This window comes from Hirsutella rhossiliensis, assembly GCF_020360975.1.
Source record: "Hirsutella rhossiliensis strain HR02 chromosome Unknown scaffold00001, whole genome shotgun sequence".
Lineage (NCBI taxonomy): Eukaryota > Fungi > Ascomycota > Sordariomycetes > Hypocreales > Ophiocordycipitaceae > Hirsutella > Hirsutella rhossiliensis.
The window spans coordinates 4266496-4281063 of record NW_025408667.1 but is presented as its reverse complement, the minus strand read 5'-3'; the positions used below and the strand labels follow the sequence as shown (position 1 = coordinate 4281063).

Below are 14568 nucleotides of genomic sequence, written 5' to 3'. Positions count from 1 at the left end.
GACACCGAACAGGTCAATCACCAAGACACATCCGCCTCTGGCTCTATCAGACCTCCCGCGTCGATATCTTCCCGACCACTGCGCGCCCGACGTCCGCCCAAGAATATTCTCTGAACTTTAAAGCATCAAACGAAACAATACAACATGACAACATGTCTCATCATCCTCAAAATCAACTGCCAAAGGCTCGAATAGCACATTCTCTTCTCTTCTTGTTCTCCTTTTCATGAAGACGATCAAGTCAAAACTTCCCCAATATACTCCTTATTCTGTTTATACCTACGACTTATACCGGTAGCACATGTAAATTTTCCGAGCCTTCCACTCGCCCAGACATGCATTACCCACTCACATCTCTCTTCAACCCTGCCGTCTCTCCACGCCCTTTGAGTTTGCGCCTTTTTAAACCAAATTTTCCTCCAGCGGCCTAGCCTGCCTTCCCGACGCTCTGTCTCGGTTTCACTCACGATAATGCTCTACGTCTCTCGCCGTGTCTCGTATCTCGACCTCACTCTTCTTCCTGTCTCCTATCTACTGTCGCCAACTCTCTCTCTCTCTTCTGTAGCCAACTCTTCTCCGGTTCTCTTGTCGCCAAATTTCGTTCCGAAAGGCTTCTTTGCGCGAGCCGCGGCTGGCGAGCCTTCCTCTCGTATATAGAAGAAACTCCTAGCGATATAACTCTTCGCAAGGTAATTGGGTAATTTCCCTAAGCTCCCAAGTCCTCCGGGTCCCCATACGCAACTAATTCCGTGACGAATCCTGTGACCTCTTATGTTTAGATCTAACATGTATCTGCTTTTTGATAAAAACTGGTTGCTATAAGATACACCCCAGCCAGGCTGAAAATACGTTGTTGCCTAGCAGGGCATTCTGCCCTTCTCGTACTGCTTGACAGTGGAGTTAAGTCCACGGTAAGAGCCAAACCGCTCGCTACACTGCCCCTAATGTTTTCCGATCGGCCGGTCGACTTGTTAACTTCTTTAGGTCCAGTTAGCTTCTCTAGCCTCTTAAGAGTCTTAGAGCTCGTCTCGAGTACGCAGTAGGGGGGTCTAAAAGTCGGGCGATCCCGGCGACAGCTCCACTATACCCGTTGATCTTGGTGTGGGGCCACAGCAGCCCAACTAAGTGTCTTCGCCACTTAGTTGGCCCAAAAAATCCGGCACAGCCCAAAAAATCCGGCACAGCAGCCCACCTCCAAAACGTCAACCCTATGCATCTCAACCGCGTTTTCTCGCGCAACTTGACTTTATTTACGTATCTTTTTGCCGGAATACATTATGACAGATAACATGGCTACCCTGGAGGCAGCAAAGCCGTTCTGGCGTCTCGTCGCGACCCCAGAGCCGATGTTCGTCGCTCAACAACACCAAAAAGAACGCCTCTTTCCGTGCGAGATGCGGCCATCCGTTACAATGTGAAGAGCTCATCCGTACAGAGAGCCATTAATTTCATAAAACCCCTTTTCCCGTGCTCCAGGGCGTCCATTGGCGCTGACGGAGGACGAAGACGACGCCCTGGTTGCGTATGTACAGTGGATGGAACGCACCGGCATGCCCGCCACGAGAGAGCAACTTGAAGCTGTTGCAAATGCAATAAGAATGCGTCGAGATCCCAATGCCCGCCCGGTCTCGTCAAGTTGGCTTGACAATTGGCGTGGAAGTCATCCTGCGATCGCGAAGACGTATCTCAAAGCAGTTGAACGAGCCCGGAAGTCCTTTGAAGCCCACGGGGTAGAAGAAGTCGAATTTTTCTACTCAAAGCTTCGAGAAATCATCACCAGCTACCGTATTGGCAGTTCAGAGATCTGGAATGAAGACGAGGCCGGAATACGCATTGGGTGCCTGCGAGAACGCATCCAAGTTCTCATCACGCGCACCACTAGAGTCAAGAGCACCCGGCCCCGAGTTTTAGACCCAGCAAACCGAGAATCCTGCACGGTAATTGCCTCAGTTAACGCAGTGGGGGACTCTCTTCCACCCTGGCTTGTTTTCCAACATTACCCTACCACCAACTGGGCCGGCATCGACATCATGACAGGCGTACGGTTTGCCCAGTCGCCAACTGGCTTTTCCAACGCAGAGATACACCTTGAGTGGGCAAGGCATTTCAACTGCTGGTCTTGGGCATCGTCAGCGCAAGCAAAACAGTCAGGAAATTCGCTGGAAGAGTGGTTCGGCTGTGACGAGCATCTTCGGCGCCCCAACATGGGGATGAGTCGCGTGGAGGCGCCGCCAAACCAACGGCCTGACGACGAGAAGATCTACCGATTGCTTGTTGTGGATGGCTTTACAGGGCATACCACCCTTGACTTTGCTGAGTATTGTATCAAGTTTGATATCATCATTGCTATTTTCCTCCACATTCCACCCACCTCATGCAGCCGCTTGATGTTGGGGTATTCCAGCCACTAAAGTCAGCACATCAGAAAGCGCTTCGAAGTCGCTCGCAGAAGGCAACATACCATTTTCGCGGGTCAACTTCCTCACAGCTTTTCAGGACGTATATGAGGCTGGCTTCACGCGGCATAACATTATGGCGGCATTTGAAAAACAGGCCTCTTTCCTGTCGACCCAGCGCCGGTGATCACCAAGATCCTCCACGAGCAGCTACGACAACAGCAGCCGATCAATCCTGCATACGCCTCGCTCCTACCCTCGGAGACGCGTTTCCAAGTCGCCGCGGATGCCCTCAATGATATCCGGCAACGGTATGGGCCCCTCATGAGCTCGCCATCACGAGAAAACTTGCGGGTTCTTGCGAAAGTGAACACCGAGTCTATCGCGATGGCGTCACATTCCCAGGGCATAGTCAGCGATAAGAATAGCCGAACCCAGGCGTATGCGAATCGAATGAAGAGAGGCAAGATTGTCAGGCCGCGCGGAGAGTTTATCACGAGCTCCAGCATGGCCGACATCACCCGGGAGTATGAGGAGCTCCAGGCAAAGCAAACCCGGCTTCAAACGCGCCAGGAGATAAGGATGCATCTTAAACGAGTTCGTGAGATGCAGAAGATCCGAGAAGACTATAAAGTCGGGAAGAAGCAGTTAGTCAATGGCAGAGTCAAGACATTGAACTTTAAGCCCTGGCTAGAGTTTACGGGACGAGACGTTGAGTTCTACACTCTGGAGCAAAGTTGCGATACCCTCATGCGGGAGCTCAAAGAGCCATCAAGGAATCCTTTTCTATGATACCACGAAGAGAAATAACTCCGCCAGAGATGTCAGGGCGCGCGCAGCGACCCGACCTCGCCCACTTACAGATATGTCGTCGTTGCCCGGCAGTGACGATACCGTCTATTTCACAGGCCTCGATCTTGACAAACATAGTGAGGATGGCGCCGACGATGAAGACGAGGACAATTTACTCGACACGCAAGAGAATATACCTCATCGCCGCCGTTAGCAGCGGTTGAAGCGGTAGTCGATACACCATGCCCTCGACCGCGCACCCGATCGTCCAACAAGATACAGCAGACGCTCCAGGAACACAGGTATGGATAAAATAGCTCTCAGAGACGCACAACAGGCGAAATTACTACATAATACGTCTATTTGGACTCACAAACGCGGTCTTCCTATCTCTTCGACTGGAAGGCGGCAGCTCCTAAATAGGCCCAAAGACGTGATTTTTCACTTTTCGTTGTTACTTGCGTCTTTAGGTGATCCGCAGCTATTGATCACATGTATATTTTAGCTATTTGAAGTCGCATTGACGGCACCATGAAGCGAAGCGTAGAATTTCCTTGATTTTGCACCCCAAATTGAGGACCCTGCTGTGCCGGATTTTTTGGGCTGTGCCGGATTTTTTGGGCCAACTAAGTGGCGAAGACACTTAGTTGGGCTGCTGTGGCCCCACACCAAGATCAACGGGTAGCCCTCAGCGTTAAGTGTGCGCCTCATTAAGCGGAGTGTGGGGGGGACACCGCCGCCCATCTGGTAGAGAAAATAGGGAGATGGGCGGCGGTGTTTTCCTCCCCCCTCCGCACGAACGAGTCGCTAAGTAACTGTCAAGCTGGTAAAATACCGCTACACCATGCAAAATGAGGGCACCCCCAATAGAGGTGTTACTAACGCGTATTATAGGCCCTTTCTTGTCCTGACAGTAACAAAAGCTAAAGGGCCATAATAATAAGTAGTGCGTTAGGATAAAGGGACTTATGCGGCATTAGACTAAAGTGGCGATAGGTGCGTGCAGAGACTTTTACGCTGAATTTCGAGCAATGCGACTAACCTTGCATTTGTTAGGAAATTATTAGTATGTCGAAAAGGTTCTTGAGTGCGTGCTTCCATTTCAACTGGCCAAATGATCCTAAACTGGTTAAAATCTGACTATTGTGTGTTCAGCGAGTTCTTGATTCATCCAGGATACGAGTGGCCTCAGTTTAACTTACTCTTAACGGGCAAGGCCCCCCTGAGCGATGCGATTTGGATCGCGAAGATTCCGAGGAGCGCAGCTCCATCTGCGTCGCACCATAAACTTACTCAAGTCCGCCAATAATATGGGTCGTATCGTTAATGCTTCTCGGACATATGACCCACCTACGCTCGCCGGCTCTTACTCTAAAAGATATCTCCGACCCTTCGCCAAGGAACAGGGCCACACATTAAATGCTCCAGTTAGAACTGACTACTCTGTAGTTGTCATGGTCCACAAAAGGATGATTGGCTCTTGAAGCTGGTCTGAATAGTTTCATCCAATATCTCCAACTAACATTGAAACCCTTTGCTCCATTTCAGGGTAGTATCTGTGTGTTCAGGGCATAGCATTTATGCAGCTGGGTGAGCATGCTCCCCGCATTAAACGCCAGCAATTAGGGCTGTTGCAGCTTGGAACACTATAAGGCCATTGCGGATATTTGGCCAGAATCGCCTCATGTGTCATTTGGCTAAGCATGAATCACATGTCCGAATCGACGACTTAGTATACAGCTAATTGCACATAAGCATAAAAACCGGGCTTTGCAAGGACAAAAGTACTACTGGTGCGGACCAGGGACTGTGCTCTAGACGTACTGCACAGTCGAAGGGTGGCGGCTACCGAATCCCGGCTGGCCACGCTTTAGAAGAAATTTCAAGGCTCATTCACTCAATGCATGCTCAACGTTGCTGCTATACCCACCCAATGGAACGTGATATCTCGTCAAGAAGATTTGATTTCTTCATATAAGGACACATCTTCCCCTTGCCGCCCTCCAGTCCAACAGTCTCCAGATCTCTACCATTACACTGCCAAACTTATCGAGGCGTTGACAAGACCCATCTGAGCATCCACTGACAGTCTTTATCGATATGAGACTCTCAGTAGTTACCGGGCTTGCTCTTCTGACGGCTGTTCAGGCGGTGCCGCCTGCAGCGCCGACCACACCGCCTATGGAACCTCAGGAACCCACTGGCGTTTGCCTAACAGTTCCGGAGAGAGTCCGGTTGTCGCCTGAAAAGCAGGTGGACAAGTTATGCTTTAAATGCAATCTTGACGAATTCGATTCTGAGTGGGACTCGCCCTATCGCACCCCAGGGTTTGAGTGGTGGACGGACGGTTGCACTGCGTCACCGGATGAACCGATGCCAGGCCTTAATTACACCAAGTCATGTCGACGCCATGATTTCTGCTATCACACCCTCAAGAAGCAAGGTCGCTTCTACCGCAATGTCAAAACCGAAGTGGACAACATATTTTTCAAGGAGTATGTACCAGATCTAAATTACGGTTCTGCTGTCAGAGGTATCTAATCATCCTATTAGTATGAACGACGCATGCGCTAGTGTCCCAGAGGACAAGAAAAAAGACACGCCTTGGTGGATGTTTTGGATATCCCCAGCTGGGGCCGCCGTACGACATGTGATTTTCAACTGCGACGTATGGGCTAATCTATACCATATAAGCGTGGACAACTTTGGAAAATTTGAAACGTCGTTGGATGATCCTCCGGAAGGCAAAGAGTACGAAGTTGTTGATGGGCGAGTTCAGGAAAAGAGTGCTGTCAAGGCCTAGAAATTATAGCGCCAGCTTCATTTGAAGTCAAGTTCGGGGTCGAAACTTGATTACTTGGAATAGAATCGTCTGTTAAGTTGTCTGAATTAAATTAAACTGACATGACTACTTGATTTCTCATTAAAGTATAAAGGTAATATGCTCGGGATCGGGGATGTTATAACGGCAGCGTATATTTAGAAGAGACGAAGAATCCTCGTCCAAATCTTTGATACTTATAGCCTTAGCGCCTACCCCTCCTCTCTACCATTTCTACTATCTGGGTGTACTATAGGTTACGCAGTACCTCTACCATTGCTCCTCGTTGTCGAGCCTACTAAAAGTGCCGCATCGTTCACCTGGTTCGGCGCGCTAAACAGCGCTCTATTATGAACCAGTATTATCAAAAGGGGGCTGTAAGTAAATATTTGCGTTATATATATAAAGCGGTAAGTATATCAACTTTAGGGCAAAGAGCACTAGATATAAATAAAATCTGGTCACTCTTATCTTATAAAATTTATGTGGCCGAGGCCTATGGTTTCTTTTGCTTCTGCCAAATTTCATGAATCCAGATAAGTCAAGTACAATAAAGACTCGGTGACGTGAAACCCGACGACGTTCCTTCAACGGGATGTTCAAAGGTGTAGCGACTATGATAGCATACATGTACTGGTCACATATACTATTCTACTACAGACAGGAAGAGCAAATTCTACTTAGGTATTCCTGAATCGGTCCAAGCTGAATGGCCCGACTCGATGGATGACCTGAAGCCTCGACCTTTCTGTGCACATTCGTCGCGACCGAGTGTGGCATATGTCAATTTGACTGCACAAGGACGCTCTGTATGCCGTACCACACTGGACCTCGAATATTGTGAAAGTACCATGCGAATTTTTATTTGCATGCCCCTCCAAGTGTTTGCCCCCGGGAAGCATCACTTTGAGGTCTAGCCACAGTGATGCAGGGCTTCAATCCAAAGGCCGTGATGTTGCTTCCGGACCGTCAAATCAGACGACTGTGTGCACATGCGTGTCAACATGAAGGCAACTGCTGAATACGCAAAGATACTCGAATTGTTGGCTTTTCGGCGCCGTTCTTAGCTCCGCCTCATTCGCGGCCCGGCGGAACTCATCCGGAGCAGTCTCCTGTTTCTTTCGGCTCTCCATCCCCAGGTGTGAGCCTTAAGATCTGAGCCTCACGGGGGATCGGCAGTGGCATTATATTTGGGCTGTGTGCGTGGGCCGGAGGCCGTGGGGATTTTGAACAACGGGCGGAATTTCAAAAGTGCACTCGTACGCGAGAGCGAGAGCGAGAGCGAGTGAGCAAAAGGCAGGGCGCGATGTGGCGCCGGACAGAGGTTGGTTCTCCCAAAACCCAAAGATGGAATGCCATGCTAGAGTGGAACGAGGACGCTCCAGACCTGGCTCTACCGAACGACGCGGTGTTCACATGCGCCGATCTTGATGTGGCTAACATTGGGCAGCTTACATGTCGCCACCCCTTTTTGGGCCGTGGATATGTGCCACCAGGAGCAATCTCGGTCCTCTCGTTCAAATGTCCCACAAAAGGAGTCGCCAATCGCCTTCGAGATCGAAAACCTCACTCTTCCGGCTGGCCCTGTGGCTAGAACCAAAAGTAAGCAATGCCCATGACCTCGTTTTCGCTCTGTTTTCCATTCGCTTCATTGCGATGTGACCTCATTGGACCCACGAGCCTGGGCCGATGATCCCGGCACCGGGGCTCGTGGGTCCCGCAACGGACTAGAGCCGATGCTACGGATACGGAGTGCTCTCCCAGATTCTCCACGTGTCTCGGCTACGTCCGGAGCGACCCGCCAAGCCCCAGGTCGCTGGAAAGAATGCATACAGGCGGCTCACGGCGCAGGGTTGGCATCTCTGAAAGATAGGCCACGGTCAGCACTTGAATAGGAGAGAAATCTTGAGGCCGTAGTAACTAGTACACCAAGATAACCGAAGCCTCGACCTGTTGCTAGACTGGTGGCATGTCATGGGCTCCGTCCCGAGAACTCAGTCAAAGTCATGATTCGTTGAAACAATTGGATAGATGCATTTCAAAAGTAGAGCCTGGACTTGATGCAGTCAAGACAAATGAGAGGCCCGTCAACGATGACCCGACCGGATATTTGTGCTTCGTACGGAGTAGCGTAGGTTGTTTTCAGATTCAATCACATGCCCGTGCACGAAACCTGCGGCATCCAGCATCATTTCGACCGTCGACGTTCAGCCGGCCCAACCAAAACACGTACGAACCCTACCAAGGCCCAGCGCCATACGCATCACACGTCTCAATTAGCTGTTGTGATTTCCTGTAGAGTACACAGTGTTGATCCTTTTTCCCAAGCGACCCAGGACACAACATTGTGGTATCGGGGCCTCTATTTCACGGGGTATACTTGGCCACTCGCACTCGGCATCACTTTCGACCAAATTTGCTGACCCCCTCGCTTTCTTTTGCAAACGCTTGGCATCAAAATAGTCGATAGAACGTGCAGGGCATCAGTGTTTTGGAACGATGGGCCCGGTTTCGGGCGGCCCTCTCTTCCCAGCGAGGCTGGGATATCCCGTGGGAGCATCGTTACGCACTTTTGGACTGCCAGCCGAGGATGGGTGGCAAAGGGCTGAACGCGACTGACGCTACGCCGCCCTGCATTTGATGGAACTGGGAGGGACTCCAAGTAAGAGCCTTGTGGGGTCCGGCTCCTCGAATCTGGCCGTTTATTATGTGCATGCAGGCGCCAGCGCAGGGCAGCCCAACTAATTCCATCGTGCTGCACGATATATGAGAAGTGCTAGCACATGCGGATCGGAGGTGCCTCAGACCACAGCCAGCCCGTCGGTACTGGCAATCAGTCGCCCACATGGAGCATCAGATCCTGAGCCCCGCCCCCCCTGGTGATGCTGCGGCTGGGCGGCGTAGACTCGTGTCTTGTCTCGATCCACAGCCGGCACTCCAGTGCTCTGGTCATCAACACCCTCCACCTGCGGCGTCGTCGAGGGCGTACCTAAGAGAGCAAGTGAAACAGAAACCGCGCTGAACGATTTGGGACTGCAAGGGACAAGACGTGGGTGAATGTTACCAGGCTAGCCACTTACACCGTTATATCCATGCAAGGCCCTCGCGGCAGGGATCCAGCTCCTCCGACGGACCGAGCGGCACCGAGCCCAATTTGGCTCGCAGCCCACTCCGTCATCCATCCGGCTTCTGATACCAGACTCCATGTTCCCCTCCTCCGAGCCATTCAGCTCGTGGAAACCGCGGCCAACGCTTACGCGCAGACACTCTCCATCCCCCTTCTCCTTGCCAATTAGCTCCGGCTTGCCGCGCTGTCCGCCGAAGCAAAAAACAGCAACCCTTGACTACCTCAAGTCCAATGACCCTCCATGGCGGCGGGCGTGAGGATTTCGCTCCCGAAGCTACGTCGCCACTGTCCCCGGCCGGGCACGGCGGCCTGACTCGGCGCAGCGCTACGCTGTCAAGGGCCATCTCCGGCCCTCCTCACCTTGTGGTGCTTCTGGTCTGGAACTCACTAGCTGCGGTCTCGACGGACGGTCCTCGTTTAGGTTATCCTTTGAGAAGCTCGGCCAGGCAGAAGCCGTCAGATCCGGTATCCAACGCCCCCGGCCTCAATATATGACAGGAAGCGATCATGACAAGCATCTTCAAGGCTTTTCACTCGGCTATCGCTCGGATGTGCACCAGGGTAGCGATTCTGGACCGCCGACGCGACTCACACGCGACTCAAAGCTCGAGAACGCAGAGCCACTGGCGCGTGTGCGTCGGCCTTGAGGCTCTCATATCTCTGTTCTCGATCAATAGTCACGGATATGAGGCGGTTCATTGCGCTCCGTGCTTGCCCTCAGAGCCAGTCCGCCTACCTAGCCTCTCAGGTGTCATGAGGTCTTCACGGCCGTCTCGCGTCTTCTCGGTCCGCACCCTCACGGAGACATGTGATGCTCAACTCAGCGGAGACTCGTTCTCGATGGGCAAAACTTCAAGACGGAGAGGTATGGGCAATGGGCAATGGGAGCGAGGGTATATTAAAGGAAAATGAAGACCCATCAACGTCTCCTGTCCTTCCCTCGTACCCTTTTCATCCTCAAGCACGCTTCCCTGTATAGCCATTATGCTACCTCGTTTGATCTTCTCGCTTCTAGTGGCGGGCTCAAGCATACTCGCTGCCCTTTCTAGGCCGCCGTCGGCTTGCAAACGCAAATGCAAATGCCTCCCTCAAGACAGCTGCTGGCCGCGCCCAAACGAGTGGACTCGGCTCAACAGCACCGTTGGCGGCCGGCTGGTTGCCACGGTACCCTTGGGCTCCCCTTGTCATGATCCGCAATACGACGAGGGAGCATGTGAGGCTCTGCGCAAGGACTGGCTGTTCCCGGTTGTTCAGTAAGTTGAAGTTGGATTGTTATAGTATCATGTACCGCGAAGGACCACGCGCTGACGGAGTTTCGTCACAGCATACAGTCTTCTTCCTCCGTCATGGCGCCACTATTCGCCAACCAGAGCTGTGAAGCCTTCCAGCCTAGGTCCTCAGCCTGTACTCTGGGCAATTACGTGAAATACGCCGTTGATGCCCGGGGCCCGGAAGACATAGCAGCAGCTCTCGCCTTCGCCCGGAAGCACAACATCCGCTTCCTCGTCCGCAATACCGGCCACGACTTTAATGGCCGGTCCACGGGAGCAGGCGCCCTCGCGGTGAGGACTCACAACCTTAAGGGCAGCCGGATTCTGGACTGGAAAGACAAGCACTATACAGGCAAGGCGTTGAGAATCGGCTCCGGAACCTTGGGCCACGAAGCTGCCGAGGCCGCTAACCGAGCCGGCCTGGTCATCGTGTCGGGAGGGTGCCCCAGCGTCGGCCTCGCGGGGGGCTATATCCAAGGCGGCGGCCATTCAGCCCTCAGTTCTGTGTATGGAATGGCTGCGGATAACACTCTGTCCTTTGACGTAGTCTTGACCTCGGGCCGCCTCGTCACGGCGTCACGCGCGGAAAACCAAGACCTTTACTGGGCCTTGAGCGGCGGTGGTGGCGGCACCTACGGCATTGTCGTCTCTGTTACGATCCGTGCCCACCTCGATGCAAAAGTCGGCGGCGCCAGCTTCAGCATCGAGGCGCCCGAGAATAACCCTGATAAAATCTACGACATCTTGGATGAATTTCACAAAGCCGTTACCCGGATGGCCGACTCGGGCGGCTTTGTCTTCTACTCCATCAGCAAAGGCAGCATACACAGTCAAGGCATCACATTTTACAACAAGACAAAGCCCGAGGCCCAAGCTCTCGTCCGGCCCTTCTTGGACTCTGTTTCTGCCAGCTCTAACGGCCTTGTCGTCTCGTCAAATTTCACAGAATTTCCCAGCTATTTCGAACACTACGTTCACTATGTAGGCCCTCTACCCGCCGGCAACCTCCCGGTCGGCACAACACTCCTCGGTGGCCGTCTGATCCCGCGTTCGGTGCTACCCCGTCTCACGCCGACGGTGCGCCAACTTGTTGACATGGGCGTTACGTTCAACGGCTTTGGTATCAACGTTACCCGCTTCGGCCAGGACGGTGCCAACTCGGTCCTGCCTCAGTGGCGCGACTCGATTGTGTCTGCGGTACTCATGCTCCCTTTCGACTTTGAGGCGCCAATTGAGCACATGTTTGAGCAACAAAACAGAATAACGCGAGACATCCAGCCCATCATAGAGGCTGCCACCCCTGGAGCCGGGGCCTACATGAACGAGGGCGACTTCCAGCAGCGCGACTTCCAGAACACTTTCTTCGGGGCCAACTACCCGAGGCTGCGAGCGATTAAGAAGAAATACGACCCCGAGGGGGTGCTTTACGGCGTGGCCAATGTGGGGAGTGAGGACTGGGTCGTCAGCAGGGGCGGAAGAATGTGCAGATCGGGTCGTTGACAGACTTGCAGACAAGTTGCCGGCCTCTCAAGGCACGAGACATCCACTGATGCGGTCCCTACTTGGCAACAAAAATAGACCGACACCATAATTTGGCTTGGGAATGAATTAGAAGAGCGTACTCGGAGAGTAGAGACACAGCACTGGAGAGGAAGGGCGGCGAAATTTTAACGTGAGGTCTTAGGGGCAATGATGCTATGACCGCCGCTCAGCATGTGTCCCGAGGGAAGCACATTTCACGGTAATACGTCAGCGACTTTGTCATTGCAGCCTGACGCCAACACTAGGAGCAAGTTTCTCAAGATAGTTCCTTCAGTACGTGGGCCGCAAGCTGAACAGAACTTGGGGAGCTTTGGAGGTATGTTCACAGGAAGCGTCGGGACTTGACTTGAACAAATGAAAGATCTGTAAATGTAAAACATCACAGACATGTTTAGCCGGCTCTTCCAGTGTCCTCCAGTCGTGTCTAGCGGCCGGCCCCCCCTGGCCATTTATACAAGACGACAAGACCACAAAAGGCCGAAGCGACCCCCATCGAACACAGTGGGGGCGACGAGCGTAACCCGATCAATCTGAAACAGCACAGGGCTAGGGGGCGTAATGGTCCTTCAACCGCACAAATCACGGTCGGATATCTCCCCGTTGCTTACACGGCATGTAGCCAAAGCCTCTCAGAACCAAAAGCTCAGGCGCGCCGCACGAGGTCGCGTGTTTCCAGCACCTGTACTCGTACTTGATGCTTGATAACGAACCAGTAAACCGTACATGTGTAACGTACTGTATCAAGTACGTGACGGTCCGCTTTGTCCAGCGACTCGGACGAGGATCTTAGCCGCAGCCAATAATGAGAGCGATCCAGCCATTGTCGAGCAAATCTGCCAACTGTTACTTGTGAATTTAAGCTGCTCTTTCGGATTCTTGAAACTTGTCCAAAAGCGCCCCTCAGCCCTTACTGTTGGCCGTACGGAAAGGGAAGCCTTGTCTACTTGTGTCAAGGTGCGAATACTCGCGACCGAGCCGCGAGTCGCGAGTCGCGACCAGCAGCTGTTGAATTCGCCCGACAAACGAGTTTGGCATTTGTCATCCGCCCCAGTACGGAGGTTATATAAATCGAGTTGAAACCCCGAGTCACTGGAGCGAGCGTACGAAGAGTGCAGTCGGGCATTTTACCGTGTAGGCTCAGCCAGTTCATCACGAGAACCGGGTATTAGCAACCTTTGTCGCAAATTGAAGCCATCGCGCAGTCAAAAACCATCGCCATGGCCCTTCCAGATAACTTGGCAATCCCACCGGGATCCCGCATTTTGGTGACGGGTGCCAACGGTCTCGTCGGCTCCCACGTCGCCAACCAGTTCCTCCAGTTCGGCTTCAACGTCCGGGGCACAGTCCGTGACGTGGCCAAGTGTGACTGGCTCCGCCTTCTGTTTGAAACCAAGTACGGCATGGACCGCTTCGAGTTGCTCGCCGTCCCCGACATTGCTTGCCAGGGGGCACTAGACGAGGCCGTCAAGGGTAAGCTCTCCTGACGTTGGGGGGAGAAGGTTGGTAGTAGCCCCTCGTTGATGCTCCTTTGGCCAAGGTGTCTCGGCTGTTATACACGTCGCATCTATCCTCAGTTTCAGCCCCGACCCCGAGCAGGTGATTCCAGGGGCGGTCGCTGGCGCTCTCAATGCGCTCAAAGCAGCATACAAGGAAACCAGCGTCAAGCGCTTCATCCTTACTTCTTCCAAGGATGCAGCGGCTCCTCATCAGTCAGTCGAGGAGTCTCCAGTTGTCACCAATGAGAGTTGGAATGATGGCGTCGTCATGGCGGCCTGGGCACCCCCTCCGTATACCCCCGAGCGCAGCGGCGCTGTCTACTCTGCGAGCAAGGTTGAGCAGGAGAAGGCGGTCTGGAAGTTTCACGAGGAGAACAAGGGCAAGCGACCGGACTTGGCTGTCAACACAGGTAAGCGGAGGAGAGCCGTCATGCACACTGAAGATGTGCTAAAAAATACTGCAGTGCTGCCAAGCTTCAACCTGGGAAGAAGTCTCGACCCCGTTAACCAGGGACATGCCTCTTCCACGGAAACCATCGCCATCTTGTGGAAAGGGGAGAGAGTTCCGGAGTGGCTCTGGGCGCCCAGTATGCCATGCGCGCCCCCATTGTGCCCAAGAGATGCGGCTAACTCATATGAACAACAGTGCCCTTTGTCGACGTCGAGGACACGGCCCGCCTTCACGTTGCTGCAGCCGTTTGTCAAGACGTGCAGAGCGAGCGCGTCTTCGGCATTGTGGATTCGTTCAACTGGGACCAGGTGCTGGATATTCTCCGCAAGCAGAACCCCGACCGCAAGTTCCACGACAATTTTGCCAGCGGGAAGCGTGTCGTTACCGTGGCGTCCAAAGACCGTGCCGAGGAACTGCTGAGGCGGCTGGGCCGACCTGGATGGACGTCGTTGGAAGATAGCGTTGCAATGAATACGGAGGATCTTCGATCAGCGCTGTCAAGCTAAAGCTCAGGGGTCAGGTTGATGCACAGCCGATTCGAGTAGTCAAATAGCCTATTTGCAGTCTCATGATCTGATATACTAGACCTTGATCTTTTGCATCGGCGTGACAAGATTGGTTTTCCCTTCGCGAGCCTCTCTGCCCTCGAAACATGGCGACCTACCCTTTGAA

General features: G+C 53.0%; 3 protein-coding genes across 3 annotated transcripts; all 3 read left to right on the top strand.

Annotated features, from left to right (window-relative positions):
* Positions 1-5288: 5288 nt before the first annotated feature.
* On the top strand, positions 5289-5991 carry HRG_00545 (prokaryotic phospholipase a2 domain-containing protein; the record flags this gene model as incomplete). The annotated part of the gene is made up of 2 exons (XM_044859016.1): positions 5289-5683; positions 5742-5991. The coding sequence occupies 2 exons, from the start codon at positions 5289-5291 to the stop codon at positions 5989-5991; spliced, it is 645 nt and encodes a 214-aa protein (XP_044725416.1).
* A 4012-nt stretch (positions 5992-10003) lies between these two features.
* HRG_00544 (FAD binding domain-containing protein) lies at positions 10004-11907 on the top strand (the record flags this gene model as incomplete). Its single annotated transcript, XM_044859015.1, has 3 exons — positions 10004-10029; positions 10186-10389; positions 10461-11907. The coding sequence occupies 3 exons, from the start codon at positions 10004-10006 to the stop codon at positions 11905-11907; spliced, it is 1677 nt and encodes a 558-aa protein (XP_044725415.1).
* A 1259-nt stretch (positions 11908-13166) lies between these two features.
* Positions 13167-14402, top strand: HRG_00543 (NAD dependent epimerase/dehydratase family domain-containing protein; the record flags this gene model as incomplete). Its single annotated transcript, XM_044859014.1, has 4 exons — positions 13167-13419; positions 13487-13855; positions 13910-14032; positions 14092-14402. The coding sequence occupies 4 exons, from the start codon at positions 13167-13169 to the stop codon at positions 14400-14402; spliced, it is 1056 nt and encodes a 351-aa protein (XP_044725414.1).
* Positions 14403-14568: the final 166 nt, after the last annotated feature.